This window comes from Oncorhynchus gorbuscha, linkage group LG06, assembly GCF_021184085.1.
Source record: "Oncorhynchus gorbuscha isolate QuinsamMale2020 ecotype Even-year linkage group LG06, OgorEven_v1.0, whole genome shotgun sequence".
Taxonomy (NCBI): Eukaryota; Metazoa; Chordata; class Actinopteri; order Salmoniformes; family Salmonidae; genus Oncorhynchus; species Oncorhynchus gorbuscha.
The window spans coordinates 23,941,815-23,968,972 of record NC_060178.1 but is presented as its reverse complement, the minus strand read 5'-3'; the positions used below and the strand labels follow the sequence as shown (position 1 = coordinate 23,968,972).

Sequence of the window (27,158 nt, the reverse complement as noted above, 5' to 3'; positions counted from 1 at the left end):
TATCCGGGTAGCCGGAAAGTAGAGCATTGCAGTAGTCTAACCTAGAAGTGACAAAAGCATGGATTAATTTTTCTGCATCATTTTTGGACAGAAAGTTTCTGATTTTTGCAATATTACGTAGATGGAAAAAAGCTGTCCTTGAAATGGTCTTGATATGTTCTTCAAAAGAGAGATCAGGGTCCAGAGTAACGCAGAGGTCCTTCACAGTTTTATTTGAGACGACTGTACAACCATTAAGATTAATTGTCAGATTCAACAGAAGATCTCTTTGTTTCTTGGGACCTAGAACAAGCATCTCTGTTTTTTACGAGTCTAAAAGTAGAAAGTTTGCAGCCATCCACTTCCTTATGTCTGAAACACATGCTTCTAGCAAGGGCAATTTTGGGGCTTCACCATGTTTCATTGAAATGTACAGCTGTGTGTCATCCGCATAGCAGTGAAAGTTAACATTATGTTTTCGAATAACATCCCCAAGAGGTAAAATATATAGTGAAAACAATAGTGTAGTGTGTTACTGATGGTAGGCTTTGTTACTTTGGTCCCAGCTCTCTGCAGGTCATTCACAAGGTCCCTCCATGTGGTTCTGGGATTTGTGCTCACTGTTCTTGTGATCATTTTGTCCCCACGGGGTGAGATCTTGCGTGGAGCCCCAGATCGAGGGAGATTATGAGTGGTCTTGTATGTCTTCCATTTCCTAATAATTGCTCCCACAGTTGATTTCTTCAAACCAAGCTACTTACCTATTGCAGATTCAGTCTTCCCAGCCTGGTGCAGGTCTGCAATTTTGTTTCTGGTTTCCTTTGACAGCTCTTTGGTCTTGGCCATAGTGGAGTTTGGAGTGTGACTGTTTGAGGTTGTGGACAGGTGTCTTTTATACTGATAACAAGTTCAAACAGGTGCCATGAATACAGGTAACGAGTGGAGGACAGATGAGCCTCTTAAAGAAGAAGTTACATGTCTGTGAGAGCCAGAAATCTTTGTAGGTGACCAAATACTTATTTTCCACCATAATTTGCAAATAAATTCATAAAAATCCTACAATGTAATTTTCTGGATTTTTTTCCCCTCATTTTGTCTGTCATAGTTGATGAGTACCTATGATGAAGATTACAGGCCTCTCATCTTTTTAAGTGAGAGAACTTGCACAATTGGTGGCTGACTAAATACTTTTTTGCCCCATTGTATACCTAGCCAAACCAAAACCTCATAGATGTACAAAAAAACTTAGACAAGACGAAAACACACATGCCACCCTCGTCACACCCTGACCTAACCAAAATAATAAAGAAAACAAAGATAACTAAGGTCAGGGCGTGAAAATATGTACATATTCTTATTCATTCCATTACACTTGTGTGTATAAGGTAGTAGTTTTGGAATTGTTAGGTTAGATTACTCGTTGGTTATTACTGCATGGTCGGAACTAGAAGCACAAGCATTTCACTACACTCACATTAACATCTGCTAACCATGTGTATGTGACCAATAACATTTGATTTGATTTGAAAGGGCTTCTAAGAATATATGTTTGACTAGGTTCTGTAGGCTATTTGGCTATTTGTGATACAAACTTTGGCAAAACATATAGGTCTATGGGCTAGGCTATATGATGTGTACCACTATGATTTGAAAAAGTAGCACAAAGGCATGCACTTATTCTTGCCTTGGAGTGCACTCGCTGGGCATCAGTGATAATAAGTTATAACATTAGTGATGGTAAGTGATAATATATCATTCACAAGTGATAATATTGTCACCCATCAGACTGTTCTCAATTTAATCTTGTCTTTACATATACTACATAATATACGTGTGAAATTAGTTTTGATTGGACCATTATCATGCACCTGTCAAAAACATACATTTCTACCTATGCACTTTAATAGCAAATGGAGGGCGCTTTTCCCACAGTTACTTTTCATGCCAGCCAGGTAGGCTACTCCTGTTGTAAAGCAATGTGCTTAATATTTGGGAAGTTGAGAAATGAATATAGTAGGCCTAGCCTATAGGAAGCTGATGGGATCCTCCTGTTTTTATACTGTTTTCTCAAGCCCATACAAATGTTGAGCAACATGAACTCATGGGCTCTCGAAGTGTTTGATTAGATTTTCGATTACATTTGCACTGATGTCTGAGTCATTACAGGAACAACAAAGGGAGGCCATGCATGACTTAAACGTAAAAAGGAATACATTTATTAAACTAAATAATAAATACAAAACGTAACATAAGCTGTGGACGTCTGTAGGATCAGTAGTGTATGCAGTGTGTGGATGAGTGGAGAGGGCGTTGTCTGGTGAAAACAGACCAAAAAAACTAAAGATGGACAAAGCCAGCCTGCAGGTCAGGGAAGAGAGTGTTGGCTGATGTGGCTACCCTTTATAGCCTGCAGACCAAGACTTCTGCGTCTAAGTGCTTGCGCCTGTCAGGAGAAACACGTTAGAAGCGCTGCCTTATTGGCTAAGCATCTCCAACATCCACATCATGCTCAATGAGATGAGTACGAGAGGGCGTATCAGACAACAGTGCAGAATAACTTTCAATGAGTTCAACCAATTCAGCACGTTTACCGTTTACCGTGTTGTATGGTGAAAACAGACCAGAAAACCAAAAGGTGGTGGAAGCCAGCCTGCCAGTCAGGGAAGAGAGTGTTGGCTGATGTGGCCACCCTTTATAGTCTGCAGGCCAAACCTGCCCAGGTGTGCCATATCAGCTGACAATCCTCCCAGCTCTGCCCACTGGCCTCCTGCAACAACAGACTACCAAACAGGCTGATCCCAGCAGATAGAGTGGGAGGGATGACCCCCCCCCCCTTAAGAATGATGTTCCACCACAAACCTGAAACAAAAACAAAACAGAAACAACCCTCCCTCACCCACCTCAGCAACCCCTGATCCTAAGGAACATTTTAAGAGGTAGAGAAAGAGAGACAGAGTCGGGAAAGCAAGAGGGAGACAGGAGAGGACCAAAACAATAACAAAGACCTATGGCATGAGAGCGTGGGACAAAGCATCAGCAAGGACATTTTCTTTGCCCTTAATATGGCGAATGTCCAAACTGAACAGCTGCAAAAACAGCGCCCACCTCATAAGCCTCTGATTAAGGTTCTGCAAGGTCCGCAGAAACATCAGGGGATTATGATCTGTGTACACCGTGAGAGAGGTGCCACCTGAACCAACAAACAATTTGAAATGTTGGACAGCTCAAAGAAACGCAAGTGGTTCCTTCTCTAACACAGAATAATTGAGCTGGTACGAGTTAAACTTCTTAGAGAAGTAACTAATTGGACGGTCCACCCCTTGGACATCTGCCTGCAACAGAACAGCGCCAACTCCTACATTACTAGAATCTACATGGAGTATGAACGGATCATTCAAACAAGGGGCAACAAGCACTGGGGAAGAGCACAAGTGTCTTTACATTCTCAAACGCAGCTTGACATCTGTCTGACCAAATATACTTCACCTGAGCCTTAAGCAAGTCGGTCAGGGGTGCTACCACTGAGGAGAAGTTCTTACAGAAGCTTTGAAAATAACCAACCATACCGAGAAAGTGCATAAGCTCCTTCTTAGTCATGGGAGGCGGACACTGTTCAATAGCTTCAACTTTGGCATGCACTGGGTGAACCGCACCCTGACCGACCACTTTTCCCAGATAAATGACCGCTGCCTTAGCAAACTCACATTTGGCCAGATTACCTGTCAAACGCGCCCAAGCCAACCTATCAAACAATGCTTGAATACGTTGGACATGCTGAGACCAGGTGTCACCATAAATTACCACGTCTTCCAAGTACACCGCACATCCATCCAGACCAGAGACAACACGGTTCATGAGGCGCTGAAATGTTGCAGGTGCATTACGCAAACCAAAAGGCATAACTATATAAGAATACAGTCCAAACGTTGTGATGAAAGCACAAATCTCCCTTGCTCTATGAGACAAGGGGACCTGTAAGTACCCTTTTAGAAGATCAAACTTGCTCACAAATTTTGCAGAATCCACTTGATCAACACAATCCTCCATAAGAGGAAGAGGAAAGGAATCAGGCTCCGTAATGTTGTTAACTTTAAGATAGTTTATGCATGGCCTAAAATATGCATCAGGCTTCTTGACTAACAGACAAGGGGAAGCCCAACTGGAACAAGAATATTCAGCAATATCGTTATCCAACGTGTACTTGACTTCTGCGTCTAAGTGCTTGCGCCTGTCAGGAGAAACACGGTAGAAGTGATGCCTTATTGGCTAAGCATCTCCAACATCCACATCATGCTCAATGAGATGAGTACGAGAGGGCGTATCAGACAACAGTTCAGAATAACTTTCAATGAGTTCAATTAACTCAGCACTTTTACCGTTTACCGTGTTGTATGGTGAAAACAGACCAGAAAACCAAAAGGTGGTGGAAGCCAGCCTGCCAGTCAGGGAAGAGAGTGTTGGCTGATGTGGCCACCCACATTACATTACATTTAAGTCATTTAGCAGACGCTCTTATCCAGAGCGACTTACAAATTGGTGCATTCACCTTATGACATCCAGTGGGACAGTCACTTAACAATAGTGCATCTAAAACTTAAGGGGGGTGAGAGGGATTACTTATCCTATCCTAGGTATTCCTTAAAGAGGTGGGGTTTCAGGTGTCTCCGGAAGGTGGTGATTGACTCCGCTGTCCTGGCGTCGTGAGGGAGTTTGTTCCACCATTGGGGGCCAGGGCAGCGAACAGTTTTGACTGGGCTGAGCGGGAGCTGTACTTCCTCAGTGGTAGGGAGGCGAGCAGGCCAGAGGTGGATGAACGCAGTGCCCTTGTTTGGGTGTAGGGCCTGATCAGAGCCTGGAGGTACTGAGGTGCCGTTCCCCTCACAGCTCCGTAGGCAAGCACCATGGTCTTGTAGCGGATGCGAGCTTCAACTGGAAGCCAGTGGAGAGAACGGAGGAGCGGGGTGACGTGAGAGAACTTGGGAAGGTTGAACACCAGACGGGCTGCGGCGTTCTGGATGAGTTGAAGGGGTTTAATGGCACAGGCAGGGAGCCCAGCCAACAGCGAGTTGCAGTAATCCAGACGGGAGATGACAAGTGCCTGGATTAGGACCTGCGCCGCTTCCTGTGTGAGGCAGGGTCGTACTCTGCGGATGTTGTAGAGCATGAACCTACAGGAACGGGCCACCGCCTTGATGTTGGTTGAGAACGACAGGGTGTTGTCCAGGATCACGCCAAGGTTCTTGGCGCTCTGGGAGGAGGACACAATGGAGTTGTCAACCGTGATGGCGAGATCATGGAACGGGCAGTCCTTCCCCGGGAGGAAGAGCAGCTCCGTCTTGCCGAGGTTCAGCTTGAGGTGGTGATCCGTCATCCACACTGATATGTCTGCCAGACATGCAGAGATGCGATTCGCCACCTGGTCATCAGAAGGGGGAAAGGAGAAGATTAATTGTGTGTCGTCTGCATAGCAATGATAAGAGAGACCATGTGAGGTTATGACAGAGCCAAGTGACTTGGTGTATAGCGAGAATAGGAGAGGGCCAAGAACAGAGCCCTGGGGGACACCAGTGGTGAGAGCGCGTGGTGAGGAGACAGATTCTCGCCACGCCACCTGGTAGGAGCGACCTGTCAGGTAGGACGCAATCCAAGCGTGGGCCGCGCCGGAGATGCCCAACTCGGAGAGGGTGGAGAGGAGGATCTGATGGTTCACAGTATCGAAGGCAGCCGATAGATCTAGAAGGATGAGAGCAGAGGAGAGAGAGTTAGCTTTAGCAGTGCGGAGCGCCTCCGTGATACAGAGGAGAGCAGTCTCAGTTGAATGACTAGTCTTGAAACCTGACTGATTTGGATCAAGAAGGTCATTCAGAGAGAGATAGCGGGAGAGCTGGCCAAGGACGGCACGTTCAAGAGTTTTGGAGAGAAAAGAAAGAAGGGATACTGGTCTGTAATTGTTGACATCGGAGGGATCGAGTGTAGGTTTTTTCAGAAGGGGTGCAACTCTCGCTCTCTTGAAGACGGAAGGGACGTAGCCAGCGGTCAGGGATGAGTTGATGAGCGAGGTGAGGTAAGGGAGAAGGTCTCCGGAAATGGTCTGGAGAAGAGAGGAGGGGATAGGGTCAAGCGGGCAGGTTGTTGGGCGGCCGGCCGTCACAAGACGCGAGATTTCATCTGGAGATAGAGGGGAGAAAGAGGTCAGAGCACAGGGTAGGGCAGTGTGAGCAGAACCAGCGGTGTCGTTTGACTTAGCAAACGAGGATCGGATGTCGTCGACCTTCTTTTCAAAATGGTTGACGAAGTCATCTGCAGAGAGGGAGGAGGGGGGAGGGGGAGGAGGATTCAGGAGGGAGGAGAAGGTGGCAAAGAGCTTCCTAGGGTTAGAGGCAGATGCTTGGAATTTAGCGTGGTAGAAAGTGGCTTTAGCAGCAGAGACAGAGGAGGAAAATGTAGAGAGGAGGGAGTGAAAGGATGCCAGGTCCGCAGGGAGGCGAGTTTTCCTCCATTTCCGCTCGGCTGCCCGGAGCCCTGTTCTGTGAGCTCGCAATGAGTCATCGAGCCACGGAGCGGGAGGGGAGGACCGAGCCGGCCTGGAGGATAGGGGACATAGAGAGTCAAGGGATGCAGAGAGGGAGGAGAGGAGGGTTGAGGAGGCAGAATCAGGAGATAGGTGGGAGAAGGTTTGAGCGGAGGGAAGAGATGATAGGATGGAAGAGGAGAGAGTAGCGGGGGAGAGAGAGCGAAGGTTGGGACGGCGCGATACCATCCGAGTAGGGGCAGTGTGGGAGGTGTTGGATGAGAGCGAGAGGGAAAAGGATACAAGGCAGTGGTCGGAGACTTGGAGGGGAGTTGCAATGAGGTTAGTGGAAGAACAGCATCTAGTAAAGATGAGGTCGAGCGTATTGCCTGCCTTGTGAGTAGGGGGGAAGGTGAGAGGGTGAGGTCAAAAGAGGAGAGGAGTGGAAAGAAGGAGGCAGAGAGGAAAGAGTCAAAGGTAGACGTGGGGAGGTTAAAGTCGCCCAGAACTGTGAGAGGTGAGCCGTCCTCAGGAAAGGAGCTTATCAAGGCATCAAGCTCATTGATGAACTCTCCGAGGGAACCTGGAGGGCGATAAATGATAAGGATGTTAAGCTTGAAAGGGCTAGTAACTGTGACAGCATGGAATTCAAAGGAGGCGATAGACAGATGGGTAAGGGGAGAAAGAGAGAATGACCACTTGGGAGAGATGAGGATCCCGGTGCCACCACCCCGCTGACCAGACGCTCTCGGGGTGTGCGAGAACACGTGGGCGGACGAAGAGAGAGCAGTAGGAGTAGCAGTGTTGTCTGTGGTGATCCATGTTTCCGTCAGTGCCAAGAAGTCGAGGGACTGGAGGGAGGCATAGGCTGAGATGAACTCTGCCTTGTTGACCGCAGATTGGCAGTTCCAGAGGCTACCGGAGACCTGGAACTCCACGTGGGTCGTGCGCGCTGGGACCACCAGAGTAGGGTGGCCGCGGCCACGCGGTGAGGAGCGTTTGTATGGTCTGTGCAGAGAGGAGAGAACAGGGATAAACAGACACATAGTTGACAGGCTACAGAAGAGGCTACGCTAATGCAAAGGAGATTGGAATGACAAGTGGACTACACGTCTCGAATGTTCAGAAAGTTAAGCTACGTAGCAAGAATCTTATTGACTAAAATGATTAAAATGATACAGTACTGCTGAAGTAGGCCAGCTGGCAGTGGGTGCGTTGTTGACACTACACTAATCAAGTCGTTCCGTTGAGTGTAATAGTTTCTGCAGTGTTGCTATTCGGGGGCTAGCTGGCTAGCTAGCAGTGTTGTTTACGTTACGTTGCGTTAAAAGAACGACAATAGCTGGCTAGCGAACCTAGAAAATCGCTCTAGACTACACAATTATCTTTGATACAAAGACGATCAAACAAATCAAACCGTTGTACTGTAATGAAATGAAGTGAAAATGTGATACTACCTGTGAATGCGACCGGGTAGTTGAGTTCTATACAGAAGACGTTGGCTAGCGTTGGCTAGCTAGCAGAGTCACCTACGTTAAGGACGACAAATAGCTGGCTAGCTAACCTCGGTAAATTAAGATAATCACTCTAAGACTACACACTCTAAACCTAAACAACACAATTATCTTGGATACGATGATACGAAGACAGCAAAGACAGCTATGTAGCTAGCTAACACTACACTAATCAAGTCGTTCAGTTGAGTGTAATAGTTTATAGTCTGCAGGCCAAACCTGCCCAGGTGTGCCATATCAGCTGACAAGGGGAGTAAGGGGAGAAAGAGAGAATGACCACTTGGGAGAGATGAGGATCCCGGTGCCACCACCCCGCTGACCAGACGCTCTCGGGGTGTGCGAGAACACGTGGGCGGACGAAGAGAGAGCAGTAGGAGTAGCAGTGTTGTCTGTGGTGATCCATGTTTCCGTCAGTGCCAAGAAGTCGAGGGACTGGAGGGAGGCATAGGCTGAGATGAACTCTGCCTTGTTGACCGCAGATTGGCAGTTCCAGAGGCTACCGGAGACCTGGAACTCCACGTGGGTCGTGCGCGCTGGGACCACCAGAGTAGGGTGGCCGCGGCCACGCGGTGAGGAGCGTTTGTATGGTCTGTGCAGAGAGGAGAGAACAGGGATAAACAGACACATAGTTGACAGGCTACAGAAGAGGCTACGCTAATGCAAAGGAGATTGGAATGACAAGTGGACTACACGTCTCGAATGTTCAGAAAGTTAAGCTACGTAGCAAGAATCTTATTGACTAAAATGATTAAAATGATACAGTACTGCTGAAGTAGGCCAGCTGGCAGTGGGTGCGTTGTTGACACTACACTAATCAAGTCGTTCCGTTGAGTGTAATAGTTTCTGCAGTGTTGCTATTCGGGGGCTAGCTGGCTAGCTAGCAGTGTTGTTTACGTTACGTTGCGTTAAAAGAACGACAATAGCTGGCTAGCGAACCTAGAAAATCGCTCTAGACTACACAATTATCTTTGATACAAAGACGATCAAACAAATCAAACCGTTGTACTGTAATGAAATGAAGTGAAAATGTGATACTACCTGTGAATGCGACCGGGTAGTTGAGTTCTATACAGAAGACGTTGGCTAGCGTTGGCTAGCTAGCAGAGTCACCTACGTTAAGGACGACAAATAGCTGGCTAGCTAACCTCGGTAAATTAAGATAATCACTCTAAGACTACACACTCTAAACCTAAACAACACAATTATCTTGGATACGATGATACGAAGACAGCAAAGACAGCTATGTAGCTAGCTAACACTACACTAATCAAGTCGTTCAGTTGAGTGTAATAGTTTATAGTCTGCAGGCCAAACCTGCCCAGGTGTGCCATATCAGCTGACAATCCTCCCAGCTCTGCCCACTGGCCTCCTGCAACAACAGACTACCAAACAGGAGATCCCAGCAGACAGAGGGGAGGGACGTCACAAGCATGAACCTGCAGGAGCGAGTCACTGCTTTGATGTTTGCAGAGAACAGCAGGATGTTGTCCAGGGTCACGCCAAGGTTCTTTACACTCTGGGAGGGTGACACCATGGAGTTTTCAACCGTAATGAAGAGGTCTTGGAGTGGGCAGGCCTTCCACGGGAAGAAGCGCAGCTCTGTCTTGTTGGGGTTGAGCTTGAAGTGGTGGACCGACATATCTGCCAGGCACACAGAGATTTGTGTCTCCAGCTGGGTATCAGAAGGAGAGACGGAGAAAAGTAGTTGAGGAGGAGGGCCTAGAACCGTACCCTGGGGGACACCAATAGTGAGAGTACGTGATGCAGGTTGTCGGTCGGCAGGACGTCACTAGTCGCAGGATTAGTAAGGTCATAGGATGCAGAAAGGGAGGATAGTAGGATCGAAGAGGCAGAATCAGGAGACAGGAGGGAGAAGGATTTAGCAGAAGGGAGAGATGATAGGATAGAAGAGGAGAGAGTAGTGGGAGAGAAAGAGCGAAGATTGTGATAGTCCCCACCCAAAATGGTAATGTACCGAGTGGTTGGAGGAGAGGGAGACAGAAAAGGAAACAAAGTGGTGATCAGAGAGCTGAAGGGGGGTTGCCGTGAGATTAGTAGATGAACAGCCTCTTGTAAAGATGAGGTCAAGTGTAGTGCCTGCCTTGTGAGTGGGAGGAGACTGGGAAAGGGTCAAAAGAGGCAAGGAGGGGAAAACAACGTTGGGAGGTTGAAGACACCCAGTATGAAGAGCAGTGAGCCATTGTCAGGAAATTAGATTATCAAGGTCTCAAGCTCATTGAGGAACTCTCTATGGGGCACCTGGTGGGTGGTAGATGACAGCTACGTTAAGCTTAAGTGGACAAATGACAGTGACAGATAGGGCTGTGCCGGTCATGACATTTTGTCGGCTAGTTATTGTCATGCAAAAGACTGCATGTCTCATGGTAATTGACCATTTATAAACAAACTCATTTAGCATAAAAGGATATTATCGTGACTCAATGGTCATGTAGAATTTTACTGCGGTCATCACTCATGAGTGCTGGTTTGGCGTTAATACGGTCACCACAACAGCATAGAATTAAAATGACAAGGTGGAAAAGTAAGTGAGGGAGAAATGAGCAGCCCTGTGCAACCACTGCGATGACCAGATGCTCTCGGACTATGAAAGAAAACGTAATCAGATGAAGAGAGAGCAGCTGGAGTAGCAGTGTGCTCTAGGTTGATCCATGTCTCCATCTGGGCCAAAAAGTCTAGTGACTGAAGGGCAGCATAGGCTGAGATGAACTCTGTTCTTGACCGCAGATCAGCAGTTCCAAACGCTGCCAGAGACTAGGAATTCCACATGGGTTTTGCGCACAGGGTGCAGTAAATAAATGTACTAAAACGGAATCAAATTGACATTTCAATGTTCAAATGGTACCACAAAGACGGTTGGAGTTCCACACGGAGAATCTTGACTTGTATGGGAATATCTGTTGTTTTAAGTTATACTGTCAATCTTCTATAGGAAACCTATTGAAATCATAGAAATATAGACAATAGAATATACATGACCATTTCAGTTAACATTTGATGGTAGGTGGATCAGCAGTCATCTTTCTGGTAGTAATTAGAAGGTAAAAGTTCAATTCACATTCCAATGGTGTACCAACTAAATTGCAGTGGTCTAAAGGGATAGGTCCATTCTATTAATTCTATTATTGAAATGACACCCGACCTGTATTCAAGAGCATGTTGTGTCTCAACCGGCTAAACACAAAAACTTAGATGATGGGAAATAGGGTTTAAATTCCAACAATTTTAAACAATCTGTGTTTAACGTCACTTTAAATATTGGCGTTAAAGGTTTAAATACTACACACACAAAAATATGTTTTTCCTAATGTTTTTCAAGAAATAATAAAATAGCTTGACAACACTGCTTGTAAGCTTTTAAATGATATAAAACTCAACTGATTATCTTTTCCAGTGATGAAGACATGGATGTCTCATGGTATGGTTGGAGCATCTTTATCTCCTGAATGTTTTGTCATTCAGGTCCAAAATGCCACTTTCTGACCACTTCTTCCATGGGCAAACATGTCTGGAAAGTTTTTTGTTTAAATCAAAAGGGATTCTGTCAAAAAGTGATTGAATTCAAATGGATTTTCCCTGAAGTAGTAGTGCCTTTCAGATGGTGGTGCTCACTGCTCACACAAACAATGCCAATTATTCCCCCGTCCTGTTGTTTTTGGATGGCTTCAGAGCCTGTCAAGAAGCAGAGTGGCTTTGGGCCAGGAGGGGAGGAGGAAAAAACAAGATACACTTGCTGCAGTGAATGACACCAAACCACAAAACATCTGAATTGTTGTTTTGTGGCTTCCTGCAGCTATGTGGAGCAGAGCTGGATTTCATTAGGCAGTTGAACGTCCATCACTCTGCTCTCTTGTGCTTTGTTTGGAGCAGTCTCAGGGCCTGGGCACATGGAGGGGTTGGGAATGGAGTCTCTGGGCTTGTCCAGACTCAGAGAGAAGCCTGTTTATCAACAGCTCAGCTCTGTTCTCTCTTCTCCTCTCCTGCTCTCCTCTGTTTTGCCCTGTTCTGTTCTGTGTGCAGCAGGAACTCAGTGACCCACCAGCTCAGCTGTCTGCACTGCTGGCTGTTACACACATTCACAGCAGCCGCTGGCCACTCTCCCTCTATCCCTCCCTCTGTTGCTTTTTCTCTCTCTCTCTCTCTCTCTCTCTCTCTCTCTCTCTCTCTCTCTCTCTCTCTCTCTCTCTCTCTCTCTCTCTCTCTCTCTCTCTCTCTCTCTCTCTCTCTCTCTCTCTCTCTCTCTCTCTCTCTCTCTCTCTCTCTCTCTGTGTGTTTCTTACTCTCTCTGTCTCCCTCTGGGTCTCTCCTATTCTGGAATTCTCACTTCTCATCTCTCTTATCTGGCTCTTTTTCTAGCTCTCTCTGTTTCTTTCCTTATCAAATCAAATGTTATTTGTCATATGCGCCAAATTCAACAGGTGTAGTAGACCTTACCGTTAAATGTTTACTTACAAGCCCTTAACCAACAATGCAGTTCAAGAAATAGAGTTAACAAAATATTTACTTAATAAATTAAAGTGCAAAATAAAATAAAATGTAACACAATAAAGTAACAATAAAAAGGCTATATACAGGGGGTACCTGTACCGAGTCAATGTGTGGGGGTACAGGTTAGTCGAGGTCATTTGTACATGTAAATAGGGGTAAAGTTACGATGCATCATACTCTCTTTCATTATTTCTCACAGTTTATTATATATCTCCCTATTTCTTTCCCCCATATTTTTCTTATATATATTGTGAACATAAAAAGACGAAAACAGTGAGGATAAAAATGTAAGAATTGTTTGCAGGATCCAGAGAGTTTGATTTGAGGCAAGAGAGACAGAGAGGGAACAGCGAGAGAAAGATGTGGGCTTGGAAACACATGGCGTTTAGTGGTCGCTCAAAGAACACATGTTCCTAACATGGGCAGGCTGAAGTAGGCTGCCTGGCCTGGCCCAGGCTCACCAGGGGACGAGTCCCAGAGCCCAGAGTCTAGCAGTCTGAAGGGCTGGGGCCCGGCTTGGAACAAGTGTCTGTCCTCCCATTACTAAGGGGAAATGGCTTCCACATTGGTAGTTAATGGAACTAAGACCTGCCTGGGTAAACAGGGTTTGAGGTGCCCCAGGGTTGCTCTATCCATCCATTCACATGTTAGAGTTACTGTACAGCGCAGGAGTCAATTTAGACCTACATTTGTGTTTATGTTGGCTTGAACCGACTGTTGGTAGTACAGGTTGTGTTTTAGGAACGTTTCCTGGCATCCTGTGGTGTCAGTGTTTTAGTTAGGCACCTGGGAAACATTGCAATCAGCCTCACTTCTGCTGCTGAAAGTACTATGTACTGTGTGCTATTCTCTCTATAGAGGCTAGTGGTTGTGTCTGTGTCCCTCTGTTTCCCTTCTGCCTGCTCCCTCTGACCTGTGACCCCTGTCTGTCTCCCTGCAGCACGTGGGCTGTGACCGGATCCTGAGCTCGGACGTGCGCGAGGACCGCTGCCGGATGTGCGGGGGTGACGGGAGCAGCTGTGAGGCCATCGAGGGCCTCTTCAATGACTCCCTGCCTGAAGGAGGTACGGTGTGATATACAGAGTAGGAGTCCCTTCACCACAATACTGCTAGGAAGAAATACTAATCCTGTTCTTTGAAGCTTACTGCACTATGGTGGTCTCTACAGTAAGAGTTACACTATAAACCCCAGCATACAGAACAGTATGTGGACTCAGTTACAGTAGTGGCAGGAGGTTTCAATAACTCTCTGAGTAAGGGGGGTTGTGGGCTGCGGAGTGGGGGGTTCAGAGAGCCCAGGGCTGGGGGGGGTGGTGGTGGGCCCCTCTCTCGGGCAGGGCAGGCATGGACTGACAGACACTGAGGGGACTGTTCTTTTTCCAAGCCTTGGTAGCAGGACACGTCTCTCCTTTTCAAAAACCCCGATTGCTGCGTTTCTCTCCTCGCACGCTCCACTCCCTCCAACACCACTTCTAGAACAGGCCAATAGCACATACTGTACCTCAATTAGACTGGGGAATAGGACTGAAAAACACAAATGAAACGTCAAAGAAGAAAGGGCCTGTGTTTTGGACCAGGGAGCTCCAGCAACGTTCTGAGAATGAGATGTAGTTACGTTTGAGGCATCCACAAGAGAGATTATGCAACCTAATTGTTTTATGGAAATTCTAACAACGCGTGCATGCATTTGTGCATTTGGATTCTGACACAAGCTAAATATGTGTTGGACTACTGCCTTGCAATGTGAGTTAGGAGTCCTCCGACATTCTGAAAGTAATGTATAATTATCTGTTCACATGCGAGCTCTCTAGTTGCATGAGCTACTTAATCTAACAGTTAATCATATAGAGTTACTGGTGAATATCTACAGTACACGTGCCTTGCCCTGCCAACCCCCCCCTTCCCTCCCTCCTGTAGGTGCAGAATGACCTTTTTTTCCGGTACCTATTCCAGTCTAAACACTTTGGCCGTGATTAATGGTTCGTGATGAATTCTGTGGAAGCAAGTCAGGGGAAAACTGATACAGCCCAACCAGATGACACAGAATTAACCATCAGAGTCTCTTAGAAAACCAAGCGGTTGTCGAGGGCTTGAGGAAGGCTCAGCCTATAGCTGCTCAGTTCTGATCAGGAGACACTCCCGAGGTCTCGGTTCCATCATTCCATCATAGTGACGGTTGGAAGGCTTGTGGTCCTCTGTCCAATTATAGAGCCGTGGGTCATACGTGATACTGCATAAACCTTATGCCTTCTTTTATTTTAAATATGCTCTAATAATAAGGGGACCATGAGGGAGGGGTGAGTGGGTTTTTCCTGCACCCGCTCGGGGGGGGGGGGGGGGGATTGCAGGTGGGCACGTGGCAGACAGTTTTAGGTGAAGTTCAGCCAGTGTGGGTTGTGGTAGCCCTGTGACTGCGGAGCCAGACAGGTCTATTCTAGGCCCTCTCCCTCCACGACAGCAGCAGCTCTCCTCCCTCCACCCATCTACCTCCCCCCTCTGGAACCCTCAGAGTGGACACACCCTCCTGAGGTGGCCGCAGCTCAGTGGCTGGGACCACAATGGCCATCTCAGCCTGGGCCTACAGCCTGCCCGACCGCCTGACAGGTCTATTCTGGGTCTGGGCTGATTTATGAGCCACAGAGTGCTCAGTCATGTCTACAGGTTTTTTTTAATGTCTCTGAGGCTCAGACCAATCCTCACTCCTAGGAGGGTTTAAATAGGGTTAGTTGTCAGGCACTAACCAAGCAGCAAAGCTGGTGTTCTGGGGAGGTTGTTCTGGGCTGGTGTTCTGGGCAGGTGTTCTGGGGAGGTGTTCTTGGCTGGTGTTCTGGGCTGGTGTTCTGGTGAGGTTGTTCTGGGCTGGTGTTCTGGGGAGGTTGTTCTGGGCTGGTGTTCTGGGCAGGTGTTCTGGACAAGTGTTTGTGTTCTGGGGAGGTTGTTCTGGGCTGGTGCTATGGGGAGGTTGTTCTGGGCTGGTGCTCTGGGCTGGTGTTCTGGGCAGGTTGTTCTATGTAGTGATTTACACCTAAGAGTGATGATGGTGCCATATTCTCCTGTGTCTCTGCAACCTTACTACTCCCATCTGGTGTCTGCATTCTCACCTGAGTTATCACCTCCTCCATCTCTATGTCAGCTGTTCTCTCTCATCTATCTTTCTAGGTTTTCTCTTTCTCCTCTCCATCTGTGTAGTCTACCTGCTCTTCATCTCTTAACCCCCCCATTTCTCTCTCTCTCTCTCTCTCTCTCTCTCTCTCTCTCTCTCTCTCTCTCTCTCTCTCTCTCTCTCTCTCTCTCTCTCTCTCTCTCTCTCTCTCTCTCTCTCTCTCTCTCTCTCTCTCTCTCTCTCTCTCTCTCTCTCTCTCTCAGTCTGTGCAGTCTGTAACTCTGGCAGTGGTGGAGGGTTACTCAGGGGTTAAGGGCTGGGGGTTTATTGCTCTTTGGCTCTCTGTTTACCACACAGGCCCCTGATTGTTAACAGAAAAACCTCTCCCTCTCCGGCCGCCAGGAACCGCAAGTACAGAGCTGGGTTACTGAAATTACTCACAGCACCGACTGCTACTCCAGAGAGGGGTCAAAAGCCAAGCCTCTCCTTTCCTCAGCGGTCGCACCATTGGAATGGATTATTAAATTATTTATTCTGTTTTTTTTATGCAAGGCTGAAGTTATTTACAGGGCTGTGGTGGCTGGCTGGACAGCACAGCCTGGCTTCAAACATGGTTACTGTACTCTAGCAGAGGAGCTGAACGTTGCCCAGGAATTTGGTTGGAATCCGAAAGGCTCTGCTTATTCCATTGAAGTCCCACAGAGTAAAACACTACTTATACATCATTCTCCCTCCAGTATGTCAGTGAATAAAACCTCCACCTCTTGCCTTTCTCTTCTTTCTGTGTGTGTGTGTGTGTGTGTGTGTGTGTGTGTGTGTGTGTGTGTGTGTGTGTGTGTGTGTGTGTGTGTGTGTGTGTGTGTGTGTGTGTGTGTGTGTGTGTGTGTGTGTGTGTGTGTGTGTGTGTGTGTGTGTGTGTGTGTGTGTGTGTGTGTGTGTGTGTGTGATCCCATCCCAGGTTATGAAGAGGTGGTCAGAATCCCCAAAGGATCCGTGTTCATTCATATCCAGGAGCTCAACGTCTCCCTCAACTTCCTAGGTGAGAGTTCATGTCTCTTCTGTGTCACGCAATGTATTATACTGTTACGACTCATGTTCTATTCGCTAGTGTGCATTCGGACTCTCAAAACTGGAATTAAAATGTAAGTGCATCGTCACATCATCAATGCTGTTATTATAATTGACTAATACTTACCTGCCCGAATTGTTCAGTCTCTTAGATTAAATACCATGGCTGTTTTCTCATTAGCTGGGAATGTTGTATGAAATGTCTGATGCAACATACTTCAAATTAGTGGATTCGGCTATTTCAGCCACACCCGTTGCTGAGAGGTGTATCAAATCAAGCACACCGCCATACAATCTCCATAGACAAACATTGGCAGTAGAATGGCCTCGCTGAAGGGCTCAGTGGCTTTAAAAATGGCACCGTCATACGATGCCACCTTTCCAACAAGTCAGTTCATCAAATGTCTGCCCTGCTAGAGCTGCCCAGGTCAGCTATAAGTGCTGTTATTGTGAAGTAGAAAAGTCTAGGAGCAACAACGGCTCAGCCACGAAGTGGTAGGCCACACAAGTTCACAGAACGGGACCGCCAAGTGCTGAAGAGCGTAGCGAGTAAAAAATAATCTGTCCTCGGTTGCAACACTCACTACAGAGTTCCAAACTGCCTCTGGAAGCAATGTCTGCGCAATAACTGTTCGTCGTGAGCTTCATGAAATGGGTTTCCATGACCGAGCAACCACACACAAGCCTAAGATCACCATGCGCAATGCCAAGCATCAGCTGAAGTGGTGTAAAGCTAGCCGCCTTTGGACTCTGGAATGATGAATCACACTTCACCATCTTGCAGTCCGACGGACAAATATAAATTTGGCGCATGCCAGGAGAACCATACCTACCCAAATGCATTCCAACTGTAAAGTTTGGTGGAGTAGGAAGAATGGTCTGTGGCTGTTTTTCCTGGTTCGGGCTTAGTTCGAGTGAAGGGAAATATTAACTCTACAGCATACAATGACATTCTAGATTATTCTGTGCTTGCAAATTTTAAGCAACAGTTTGGGTAAGGCCTTACATACTTTTGGCCATGTAGTGTACTTTGGCGATATTGTTATCAACCTACTGCATACCCCTTAAATATATACATATTTGTGTGCAGAGTGTGCTATTAGCATGCTATCACTCATAAGGGCAGAGTGGTAGAATAGCTAGCCATTGCTAGCATTCACTGGTTTAAGTTGAAGTAACTTTTGAGTGTAATGGAGTTGACTGGTGACTATAACATGACTATATATCATTCACGACATTTGGACGGGAGCTATAAACATTATTTTAAACTATGTGTGCCGTTATTGCTTGAGATCAGGCTTGGCTGAATTGCTTTCAATGGGGGAAAATTGCTTCCGTTCCCCGCTTCCGTGATTTTAATTGAAAACGTCACTTCTCCATGTGGACCTATACATGCTCTCGTTTCTTCTCTGCTCCAGTGCTGAAGAGTAAAGGAGAACAGTTCTTCATCAATGGGAAGCTGACCATCGACACCCCTCGTAGGTTCGACATCGCAGGGACCACCTTCCACTACCGCCGGCCCACTGACCAACCTGAGACCCTGGAGGCCCTGGGGCCCACCAACATGACCATCATCGTCATGGTAACGGGCTAGCTGTGTGTGTTACTGTGTTTGTTACGCTAATCATTCTATGTGACAACATATGTGACGTGTGTGCGTGTGCGTGTGTGTGTGTGTAGGTACTGGTGAGGGAAGAGAACCCAGGGATCCACTACCGCTTCAACCCTCCAGTCAGCAGAAACCTTTTGAGTGGATATGCCTGGCACTACACATCCTGGTCCCGCTGCTCTGCACTCTGCGCTGGGGGTACAACCACTCCTGGCTCTAATACTCTTTACTGTATTATACATTGGCTCTATCCCTACTCATTGATTGATTGATGATTTTACTGCATTATTGGGAGCTAGTAACATAAGCATTTCACTGCAACCGCTATGGCATCTGTTAACAGTGCATTCTACCATTAAACTTTGATTTAATTTGATTTTGAGGGTTGATAAATACACACAAAGCCATATTTATACCGATAAATCTCTTAGCCAATATTAATTTCATATTCTTGAGCTGCAGGTCGCCTCGAGATTAGAGTGTTTGGCCAGTAACCAAAACGTCCCTGGTTCAAATCTCGGAGCTGACCAGGTGAAAAATAAAATTACAAGTCTTTTGCTGTGCCCTTATAAATCTCAGTCTGGGTTAGGTGGGCATAGGAATGTTACGGTGACTGTATTACTGCCACACCAGCGGTCATGAGTCATGAAGGTAATCAAATTCCACGTGACCGTTTAGACACGGTAATTAGGCTTCTCCTAACTGTTGCTGCTGATGATTATTAGTAACCTACCAAACTTGCTAACTGCCTGGTACTCAGCACTCTTTTGTCCCTCTAATCACTCTGACATCAGTGCAAATGTAATCGAAAATCTAATCAAACACTTCATGAGAGCCCATGTGCTAATGTTGCGCAACATTCCTATAGGCTATGCAATTACGTGACAAAACAGAGTGATGGCCTCTTAAAAAGAGGAGGATCCTATCAGCTTTCTACAGGCTAAGCCTACTATATTTAATTTCTCAACTTTCCTAATATTAAGCACATTGCTTCTCTTTACAACAGGAGTATAGCCTACCTGGCTGGCATGAAAATGAACCACAGGAAAGTGGATAGATGACATGTATTTTTTTCCCTCTGCCCCTGTTTCCAGACAGGTGCATGATAATGGTCCATTCTAAATCAAAACAGAAATCAAAACAAATTTCACACATATAAAATGTAGATGTTCCAAAGGTCTGCATCAGTGATTGTAGGCTATTCGTGGAAGCCAGGAGTTGCTAAATGTGTTTACGTTAATTAACGGTCAATTACCGTGAGACCGTCAGTTATTTGCTTGACAATCACTGACTGACAATTTTATGACTGCCACAGGCCTACCGTGGGCATAATTTGAAAGCTTGTTCTATTGCCAACATGACAAGCTGAGTTATAAAATATGACCTTACAGGCTTTCAAAGAGCAATTCAGAGAAACGGATCGTAATTGTGGTGTGCATAGAATGGAGTTCAGGTGAGTGTTCAGCAGCAAATCGGTCACCATGGCAAATTTTCTTCACAATAGACAAACATAGGCTCATTCTGTTCAGAACAACACAGGGTATGACAGCATGTCATCTTGTAACTGTACATCAAACATAGTGATCATAAACGCTGACACTGTATATAGCATGAGTTTTATCATATGGAAATATGAAGTGCACATTTGGACTCGAGGGTGTTCTGCCACAAAATCGAAAACAAACACTCCATGAGAGCCCATGAGCTTGTATGATATCGAAGCAGTATTTATTATAATCCTCAATGTCTCATCTTTCAAAATAAATGGAATCCTCTTCATTTACAGCATTTCTCTCACTCAGCCAAGAAAACATTTTCAAAAGTTGCCGAATTAGGGGGAGGGATGAGGCAACTCCTTGTCGTGTGCGGTGCTCAAGTTCAGAACGGCCTTCAGTCAAAACCCACACAGAGCTGTGAAGCGGAGAGCCAGACCTCTGATGTCGTGTATAGAATGTTACTGTACTGCCAATGCTGTTCAATTTAGGCGTTTATCAGTGACCAAATCTGCCATTTCTAACTGTAGGCAGGTACGAGTGTAAAGGGTTAACCCCAATTGCTCCAGGGGCACTGTGTAACGACGTTCGTCTGTTGTATGAAGAGAGTCAGACCGAAATGCAGCGTGTAGGTTACTCATGACTTTAATGAAGTAAATCGCGGTACATGAAATAACTGAATAAATACAAAAACAACAAACGGAACGTGAAACCTATTACAGCCTATCTGGTGAACACTACACTGAGACAGGAACAAATACCCACAAAATACAACGCGAAAGTCAGGCTGTCTAAATACGGTTCTCAATCAGAGACAACGACAAGCACCTGACTCTGATTGAGAATCGCCCCAGGCAGCCAAGCCTAACTAGACACACCCCTAATCAGCCGCAATCCCAAATAATACAAACCCCAATACGAAATACAACATATAAACCCATGTCACACCCTGGCCTACCCAAACATATAACAAAAACACAAAATACAATGACCAAGGCGTGACAGAACCCCCCTAAGGTGCGGACTCCGGGACGCACCTCAAGAGCATAGGGAGGGTCCGGGTGGGCGTCTGTCCATGGTGGCGGTTCTGGCTCGGGACGTGGACCCCACTCCATAAATGTCCTAGTTCCTCCCCTTCGCGTCCTGGGATAATCCACCTTCTCCGCCGACCATGGCCTAATAGTCCTCACCCTGATCCCACATAACTGAGGGGCAGCTCGGGACCGAGGGGCAGCTCGGGACAGAGGGGCAGCTCGGGACAGAGGGGCAGCTCAGGACAGAGGAGCAGCTCGGGACAGAGGGGCAGCCCGGGACTGCGGGGCAGCTCGGGACAGAGGGGCAGCTCGGGACCGAAGCAGCCCGGGACTGAGGGGAAGCCCGGTACTGAGGGGAAGCCCAGTACTGAGAGGAAGCCCAGTACTGAGAGGAAGCTCAGTACTGAGAGGAAGCTCAGGCAGGTAGTAGGCTCCGGTAAATCCTGGCTGGCTGGTGGAACTGGATGATTCAGGATGTCTGGCCGATCTGGCGGATCTTGGCAGACTGGCACTTCTGGCGGATCCTGGCAGACTGGCGGCGCTGGGCAGACTGGCGGCGCTGGGCAGACTGGCGGCGCTGGGCAGACTGGGAGCACTGGCGGCGCTGGGCAGACTGGGAGCACTGGCGGCGCTGGGCAGACTGGGAGCACTGGCGGAGCTGGGCAGACTGGGAGCACTGGCCGCGCTGGGCCGACTGAGAGCAATGGCGGCGCTGGGCAGACTGGAGACTCCGGCAGCGCAGGAGAGGAGAAAGGCTCTGGCTGTGCTAAACAGGCGGGAGACTCCAACAGCGCAGGAGAGGAGAAAAGCACTGGCTGAGCTAAACAGGCGGGAGACTCCAACAGCGCAGGAGAGGAGAAAAGCGCTGGCTGAGCTAAACAGGCGGGAGACTCCGGCAGCGCAGGAGAGGAGAAAGGCTCTGGCTGTGCTAAACAGGCGGGAGACTCCAACAGCGCAGGAGAGGAGAAAAGCGCTGGCTGCGTTGAACAGGCGAGGCGCACTGGAGGCCTGGTGCGTGGTGCTGGAACTGGTGGTACTGGCGCGGGGACACGCACAGGAAGCCTGGTGCGGGAGCTGCTACCGGAGGACTGGTGTGTAGAGGTGGCTCTGGATAGACCGGACCGTGCAGGTGCACTGGAGCTCTTGAGCACCGAGCCTGCCCAAGCTTACCTGGCTCGATGCCCACTCTAGCCCGGCCAATAGGAAGAGCTGGTATGTGCCGCACCGGGCTCTGCACCCGCACTGGAAACACCGTGCGCTCCATAGCATAACACGGTGCCTGCCCGGTCTCTCTAGCCCAACGGTGAGCACAGGGAGTATGCGCAGGTCTCCTACCTGGCATAACTATTCTCCCTTCTAGCCCCCCCCAATAATTTTTTTGGGGTGACTTTCCGGTTTCCAACCGTGTCGCCGTGCTGCCTCCTCATACCTGCGCCTCTCCGCTTTAGCTGCTTCTATTTCCTCCTTGGGACGGCGATATTCTCCCGGCTGCGCCCAGGGTCCTTTTCCGTCTAATTCCTCCTCCCATGTCCAAATCTCCAAATGGTGCAGCCTTTCCCACTGCAACTGCTCTTCACGATTAACAGGGAGAGTAGGCTCAGGTCTGACTCCTGACTCAGCCACTCTCTCTCTGCGCTTTCCCCCGTTACTTTCGGTTTTCGCTCTGTATAGCCGTGCTTTCCTTTTCGACTCCATACGTCTATAGCCCTCTTCGCATTGCTGTAGGGAATCCCAGGCGGGCTCCTGCACTCGCTCTGGGTCGGCCGCCCACCTGTCGATTTCTTCCCACGTAGTATACTCCATGCTTCTGCTGTCCATAACGTCCTCCTTTAGATCCTGCCAGTTTACACACTGCTCGGTCTGTGAGTGGTGGGTGTTTCTGTAATGTCGTTCGTCTGTTGTATGAAGAGAGTCAGACCGAAATGCAGCGTGTAGGTTACTCATGACTTTAATGAAGTAAATCGCGGTACATGAAATAACTGAATAAATACAAAAACAACAAACGGAACGTGAAACCTATTACAGCCTATCTGGTGAACACTACACTGAGACAGGAACAAACACCCACAAAATACAATGCGAAAGTCAGGCTGTCTAAATACGGTTCTCAATCAGAGACAACGACAAGCACCTGACCGCAATCCCAAATAATACAAACCCCAATACGAAATACAACATACAAACCCATGTCACACCCTGGCCTACCCAAACATATAACAAAAACACAAAATACAATGACCAAGGCGTGACACACTGGACAATGGTGACCCTGGCAGTGACCTACTCCCTGCGCGATTCTCAGGGGGGAATTGGGTTAAGCAAGAAACAAAATTTTTTACGCTTGTACAAGCGTATAACATGACAAATATAAGCATATTATTTTTTTATATATTTTTTTGACTAATGATCCATTTAGCTGCTGTGCAGGGCTTTTGAACTGTAGATATGTGGTAGTGGTGGAGTTGGAGCCTGAGGGCACACAGTGTGTTCTGAAATCTGTGTATTGTTTTAAAATGGTATAAACTGCCTTAATTTTGCTGAACCCCAGCAGCTAATGGGGATCCACAATAAATACAAGTACTAATACGTGCACAGTGCATACCCCTCACTTTCTCATATTCCCTCTCTCATACATACACATGACACACACACACTGGTACATGGTGGCTGCAGAGTTTTCCTAACGTAACACTGACCCTGGGGAAGCATGGGAATGGAATGTTCATGAACAGAGGTCCTGTGGGGTTGGTGAAACTGGGGGCGTTCATACGGGTCTTAGGCAAACTTTGCTTTCTTTCTGTCGCGGGTTAATGATCCAAAGCAGCTAGCCTGATAAGAACTCATTTACTTTGCTTAAAAGCAAATTTACTTGACCTTATGTCAGCAAAACAAGTGAATGGAGGAGGGCGTGTACAAGTTGTACACTGTGAAGGGCACAGTGTGAGCTGCATCAGATGAACGACCAAAGGAGATCTGACTGTATTCCTAAAGTGTTCCAACCTCCCTCTGTCTGTCAGGTGGTCAGACCCAGCAGGTCGTGTGTAAGAAGCAGACGGATCACACCGTGGTCTACAACCACTTCTGTGACAAGAAGAGCAAACCCAAAGAGAAGAAGCGAGCCTGCAACTCTGAGCCATGCTCCCCAAGGTGAGTGTCAGTGTATCGGTCCCACGGCCTGTGTGAAGCTCCTCTGTGTGAAGCTCCTCTGTGTGAAGCTCCTCTGTGTGAAGCCCCCCCATTGCTAGGGCTGTTGCTACGACTTAAAAGATTCTGACCTGGTAACGTAATTAACCTATATACGCAGTTTAAGTATGTGTGTGTGTGTGTGTGTGTGTCTATGTGTGTATGCACGTGTGTGGTAGTGTAGTGGGACATTATGGCATCCTGCTAGACTAAGATCTGTCCGGGTGTCTGTCTCCCCCAGCTGGTGGTCTGGGGTGTGGTCTGAGTGCAGTCGCAGCTGTAACGGGGGCTTGAGGACCAGAGAGGTGTTGTGTAAGAGGAAGATCTCTCCTACAGAGGAGAAGGTCCAGGACGACAGTGCCTGTACTCCTCCACGACCAGCTCTCACTGAACCCTGCAGCAACCACACCTGCCCCCCCGAGTGGCTGGCCCTGGACTGGTCAGAGGTATACCCAAAATACCCCCCATAAACTAACCCTACTATTTTGTATTTAATCTAACTAGTGGAATCTCGAGATTTTAAGAAAAAAAGTGAGTAGTTGCTGACCTCAACACTTTCTGTACCTATGCAACATTTCTGTGTGTAATCAATTCCACCTGCTGGTTGGGCTTTGTACTGTACGGGTGTGCTCTGAGGCTGTAGAGGTTAGAGCTCTCAGACTTGAATAACCTCTGCCCCATATCTCTCTCTCTCTCCCCCCAGTGTAATCCCAGTTGTGGTCCAGGGTTCAGGCACCGTGTCCTTCTGTGTAAGCGTGGGGAGAGTGGAGACACACTGCCAGAGTCCCAGTGTCCCAAGCATGGGCGTCCCACCACCAGGGTGCGCTGTAACCTGCAGCGCTGCCCACCACCCATGTGGGTCACAGGGCCCTGGGGAGAGGTAAGGCTGGGGGGTTTGCTGGGACTAACTTGGGCTCTGCTATGTATTGAACTACTCTCATTCAACTATACCTCCTAGGTCCTCTTGTTTGATCTAGTGAAGTGAGGAAAAAATACTTGACAATGTTAATCTCTCTCTCTCTCTCTCTCTCTCTCTCTCTCTCTCTCTCTCTCTCTCTCTCTCTCTCTCTCTCTCTCTCTCTCTCTCTCTGTTGTGTGTCAGTGCTCGGCCAGGTGTGGTCTGGGTCAGGAGAAGCGCTCTGTGCAGTGTCTCGCACAAACCGGCCAGCCGTCCAATGAGTGTCCAGACCTCCAGCGCCCGGCAGCCATGCAACAGTGCAAGAGCAAATGTGACCTCAGTAGCCTACCCATGGACATCCCCGAGGGTGACCCTGAAGGTCTAAGTTCAACTCTCTATTAATTACCTTCTCACTGTATTCTCCTGCAGGCTAAATATCCATCTAAGTGGTTCATTATTTTAATTTGAGTATTTTATATATTTTTCCCTTCCAGAGTGCAAAGATGTGAACACAGTGGCGTACTGCCCCCTGGTGCTCAGGTTTAAGTTCTGCAGCCGCCCCTACTTCAGACAGATGTGCTGTAAGACCTGCCAAGGACACTGACCCCTGAACCAGACCGAGAGCCAGACCAGGAGGCATCCCCAGCGGACCCAGACCAGACCAGGAGCCACTCCTAGCGGGCCCAGACCAGACCAGGAGCCACCCCTAGCGGGCCCAGACCAGACCAGGAGCCACCCCTAGCGGGCCCAGACCAGACCCACTGAGCTGCACATTCCACAGGGGGGAGGGACGGCCCAGCCAACGAACCGCAGAGCAGCCTGCCTGACATCCGTGGACAGAGAAGTAGATGGCGGGAGGGTGAGAGAGAGAGAGAACTGTACTTTTATCCCGCACTCTGAAAGTGCCCTATCTTATACCAGCTTTGGGGGCACTGCTGTGAAGACCAGATGAGCTGCTGGGATATCTCTCTGTTGCTATGTACATACACTATATATACAAAAGTATGTGGACACCCCTTCAAATTAGTGGATTTGGCTATTTCAGCCACACCTGTTGTTGACAGGTGTATAAAATCGAGCAAACAGCCATGCAATCTCCATAGACAAACATCAGCAGTAAAATAGTCTTACTGAAGAGCTCACAGTCATAGGATGCCACATTTCCAACAATTCAGTTAGTCAGATTTCTGCCCAGCAATAGCTGCCCCGGTCAACTGTAAGTGCTTTTATTGTGACGTGGAAATGTCTAGGAGCAACAAAGGCTCAGCCGTGAAGTAGTAGGCCACACAAGCTCACAGAACAGGACCACCAAGTGCTGAAGCGCATAGCGAGTAAAAATCATCTGTCCTCGGTTGCAACACTCACTACCGAGTTCCAAACTGCCTCTGTAAGCAACGTCAGCACAATAACTGTTTGTTGGGAGCTTCTTGAAATGGGTTTCCATGGCCGAGCAGCCACACACAAGCCTAAGAACCCCATGCGCAATGCCAAGTGTCGGCTGGAGTGATGTAAAGCTATCCTCCATTAGACTCTGGAGCAGTGGAAATGCCGTTCTCTGGAGTGATAAATCACGCTTCACCATCGCAGTCCGACGGACAAATCTGGGTTTGGTGGTTGCCAGGAGAACCCTACCTGCCCCAATGCACCTAACTAACTGTAAAGTTTGGTGAAGGAGGAATAATGGTCTGGGGCTGTTTTCATGGTTCGGGCTAGGCCCCTTAGTTCCAGTGAAGGGAAATCTTAACACTACAGCATACAATGACATTCTAGAGGATTCTGTGCTTCCAGATTTGTGGCAACAGTTTGGGGAAGGCCCTATTTCAGCATGACAATGCCCCCGTGCACAAAGCGAGGTCCATACATAAATGGTTTGTCGGGGTCGGTGTGGAAGAACTTGACTGGCCTGCACAGAGCCCTGACCTCAACCCCATCGAACACCTTTGGGATGAATTGGAACGCTGAATGCAAGCCAGGCCTAATCGCCCAACATCAGTCCCCGATCTCACTAATGCTCTTCTGGCTGAATGGAAGCAAGTCCCCGCAGCAATGTTCCAACATCTAGTGGAAAGCCTTCCCAGAAGAGAGAATGCCGTTATAGCAGCAAAGGGGGGGACCAACTCCATATTACCATATTAATGACTGTGATTTTGGAATGAGATGTTCAACAAGCAGGTGTCCACATATTTCTGGTAATGTAGTGTATATCCTTTAAGGGTTTGGTGCTACTACTATTGCCATGCTGGCCACAGGACTGGCCAAA

General features: G+C 47.8%; 1 protein-coding gene across 2 annotated transcripts in view; it reads left to right on the top strand.

Annotated features, from left to right (window-relative positions):
- LOC124037724 (A disintegrin and metalloproteinase with thrombospondin motifs 10-like) overlaps positions 1 to 26,224 on the top strand; it is a 69,374-nt gene extending 43,150 nt beyond the window's left edge. For both annotated transcript variants that reach the window (XM_046352717.1, XM_046352716.1), the window contains exons 17-25: positions 13,451 to 13,574; positions 16,572 to 16,652; positions 18,100 to 18,263; positions 18,362 to 18,488; positions 23,835 to 23,964; positions 24,242 to 24,446; positions 24,704 to 24,880; positions 25,103 to 25,277; positions 25,393 to 26,224. In XM_046352717.1, coding sequence (XP_046208673.1) covers positions 13,451 to 13,574; positions 16,572 to 16,652; positions 18,100 to 18,263; positions 18,362 to 18,488; positions 23,835 to 23,964; positions 24,242 to 24,446; positions 24,704 to 24,880; positions 25,103 to 25,277; positions 25,393 to 25,502 — 1,293 coding nt within the window. In that variant the 3' untranslated portion in view covers positions 25,503 to 26,224. The remainder of the gene's footprint in view (positions 1 to 13,450; positions 13,575 to 16,571; positions 16,653 to 18,099; positions 18,264 to 18,361; positions 18,489 to 23,834; positions 23,965 to 24,241; positions 24,447 to 24,703; positions 24,881 to 25,102; positions 25,278 to 25,392) is intronic.
- Positions 26,225 to 27,158: the final 934 nt, after the last annotated feature.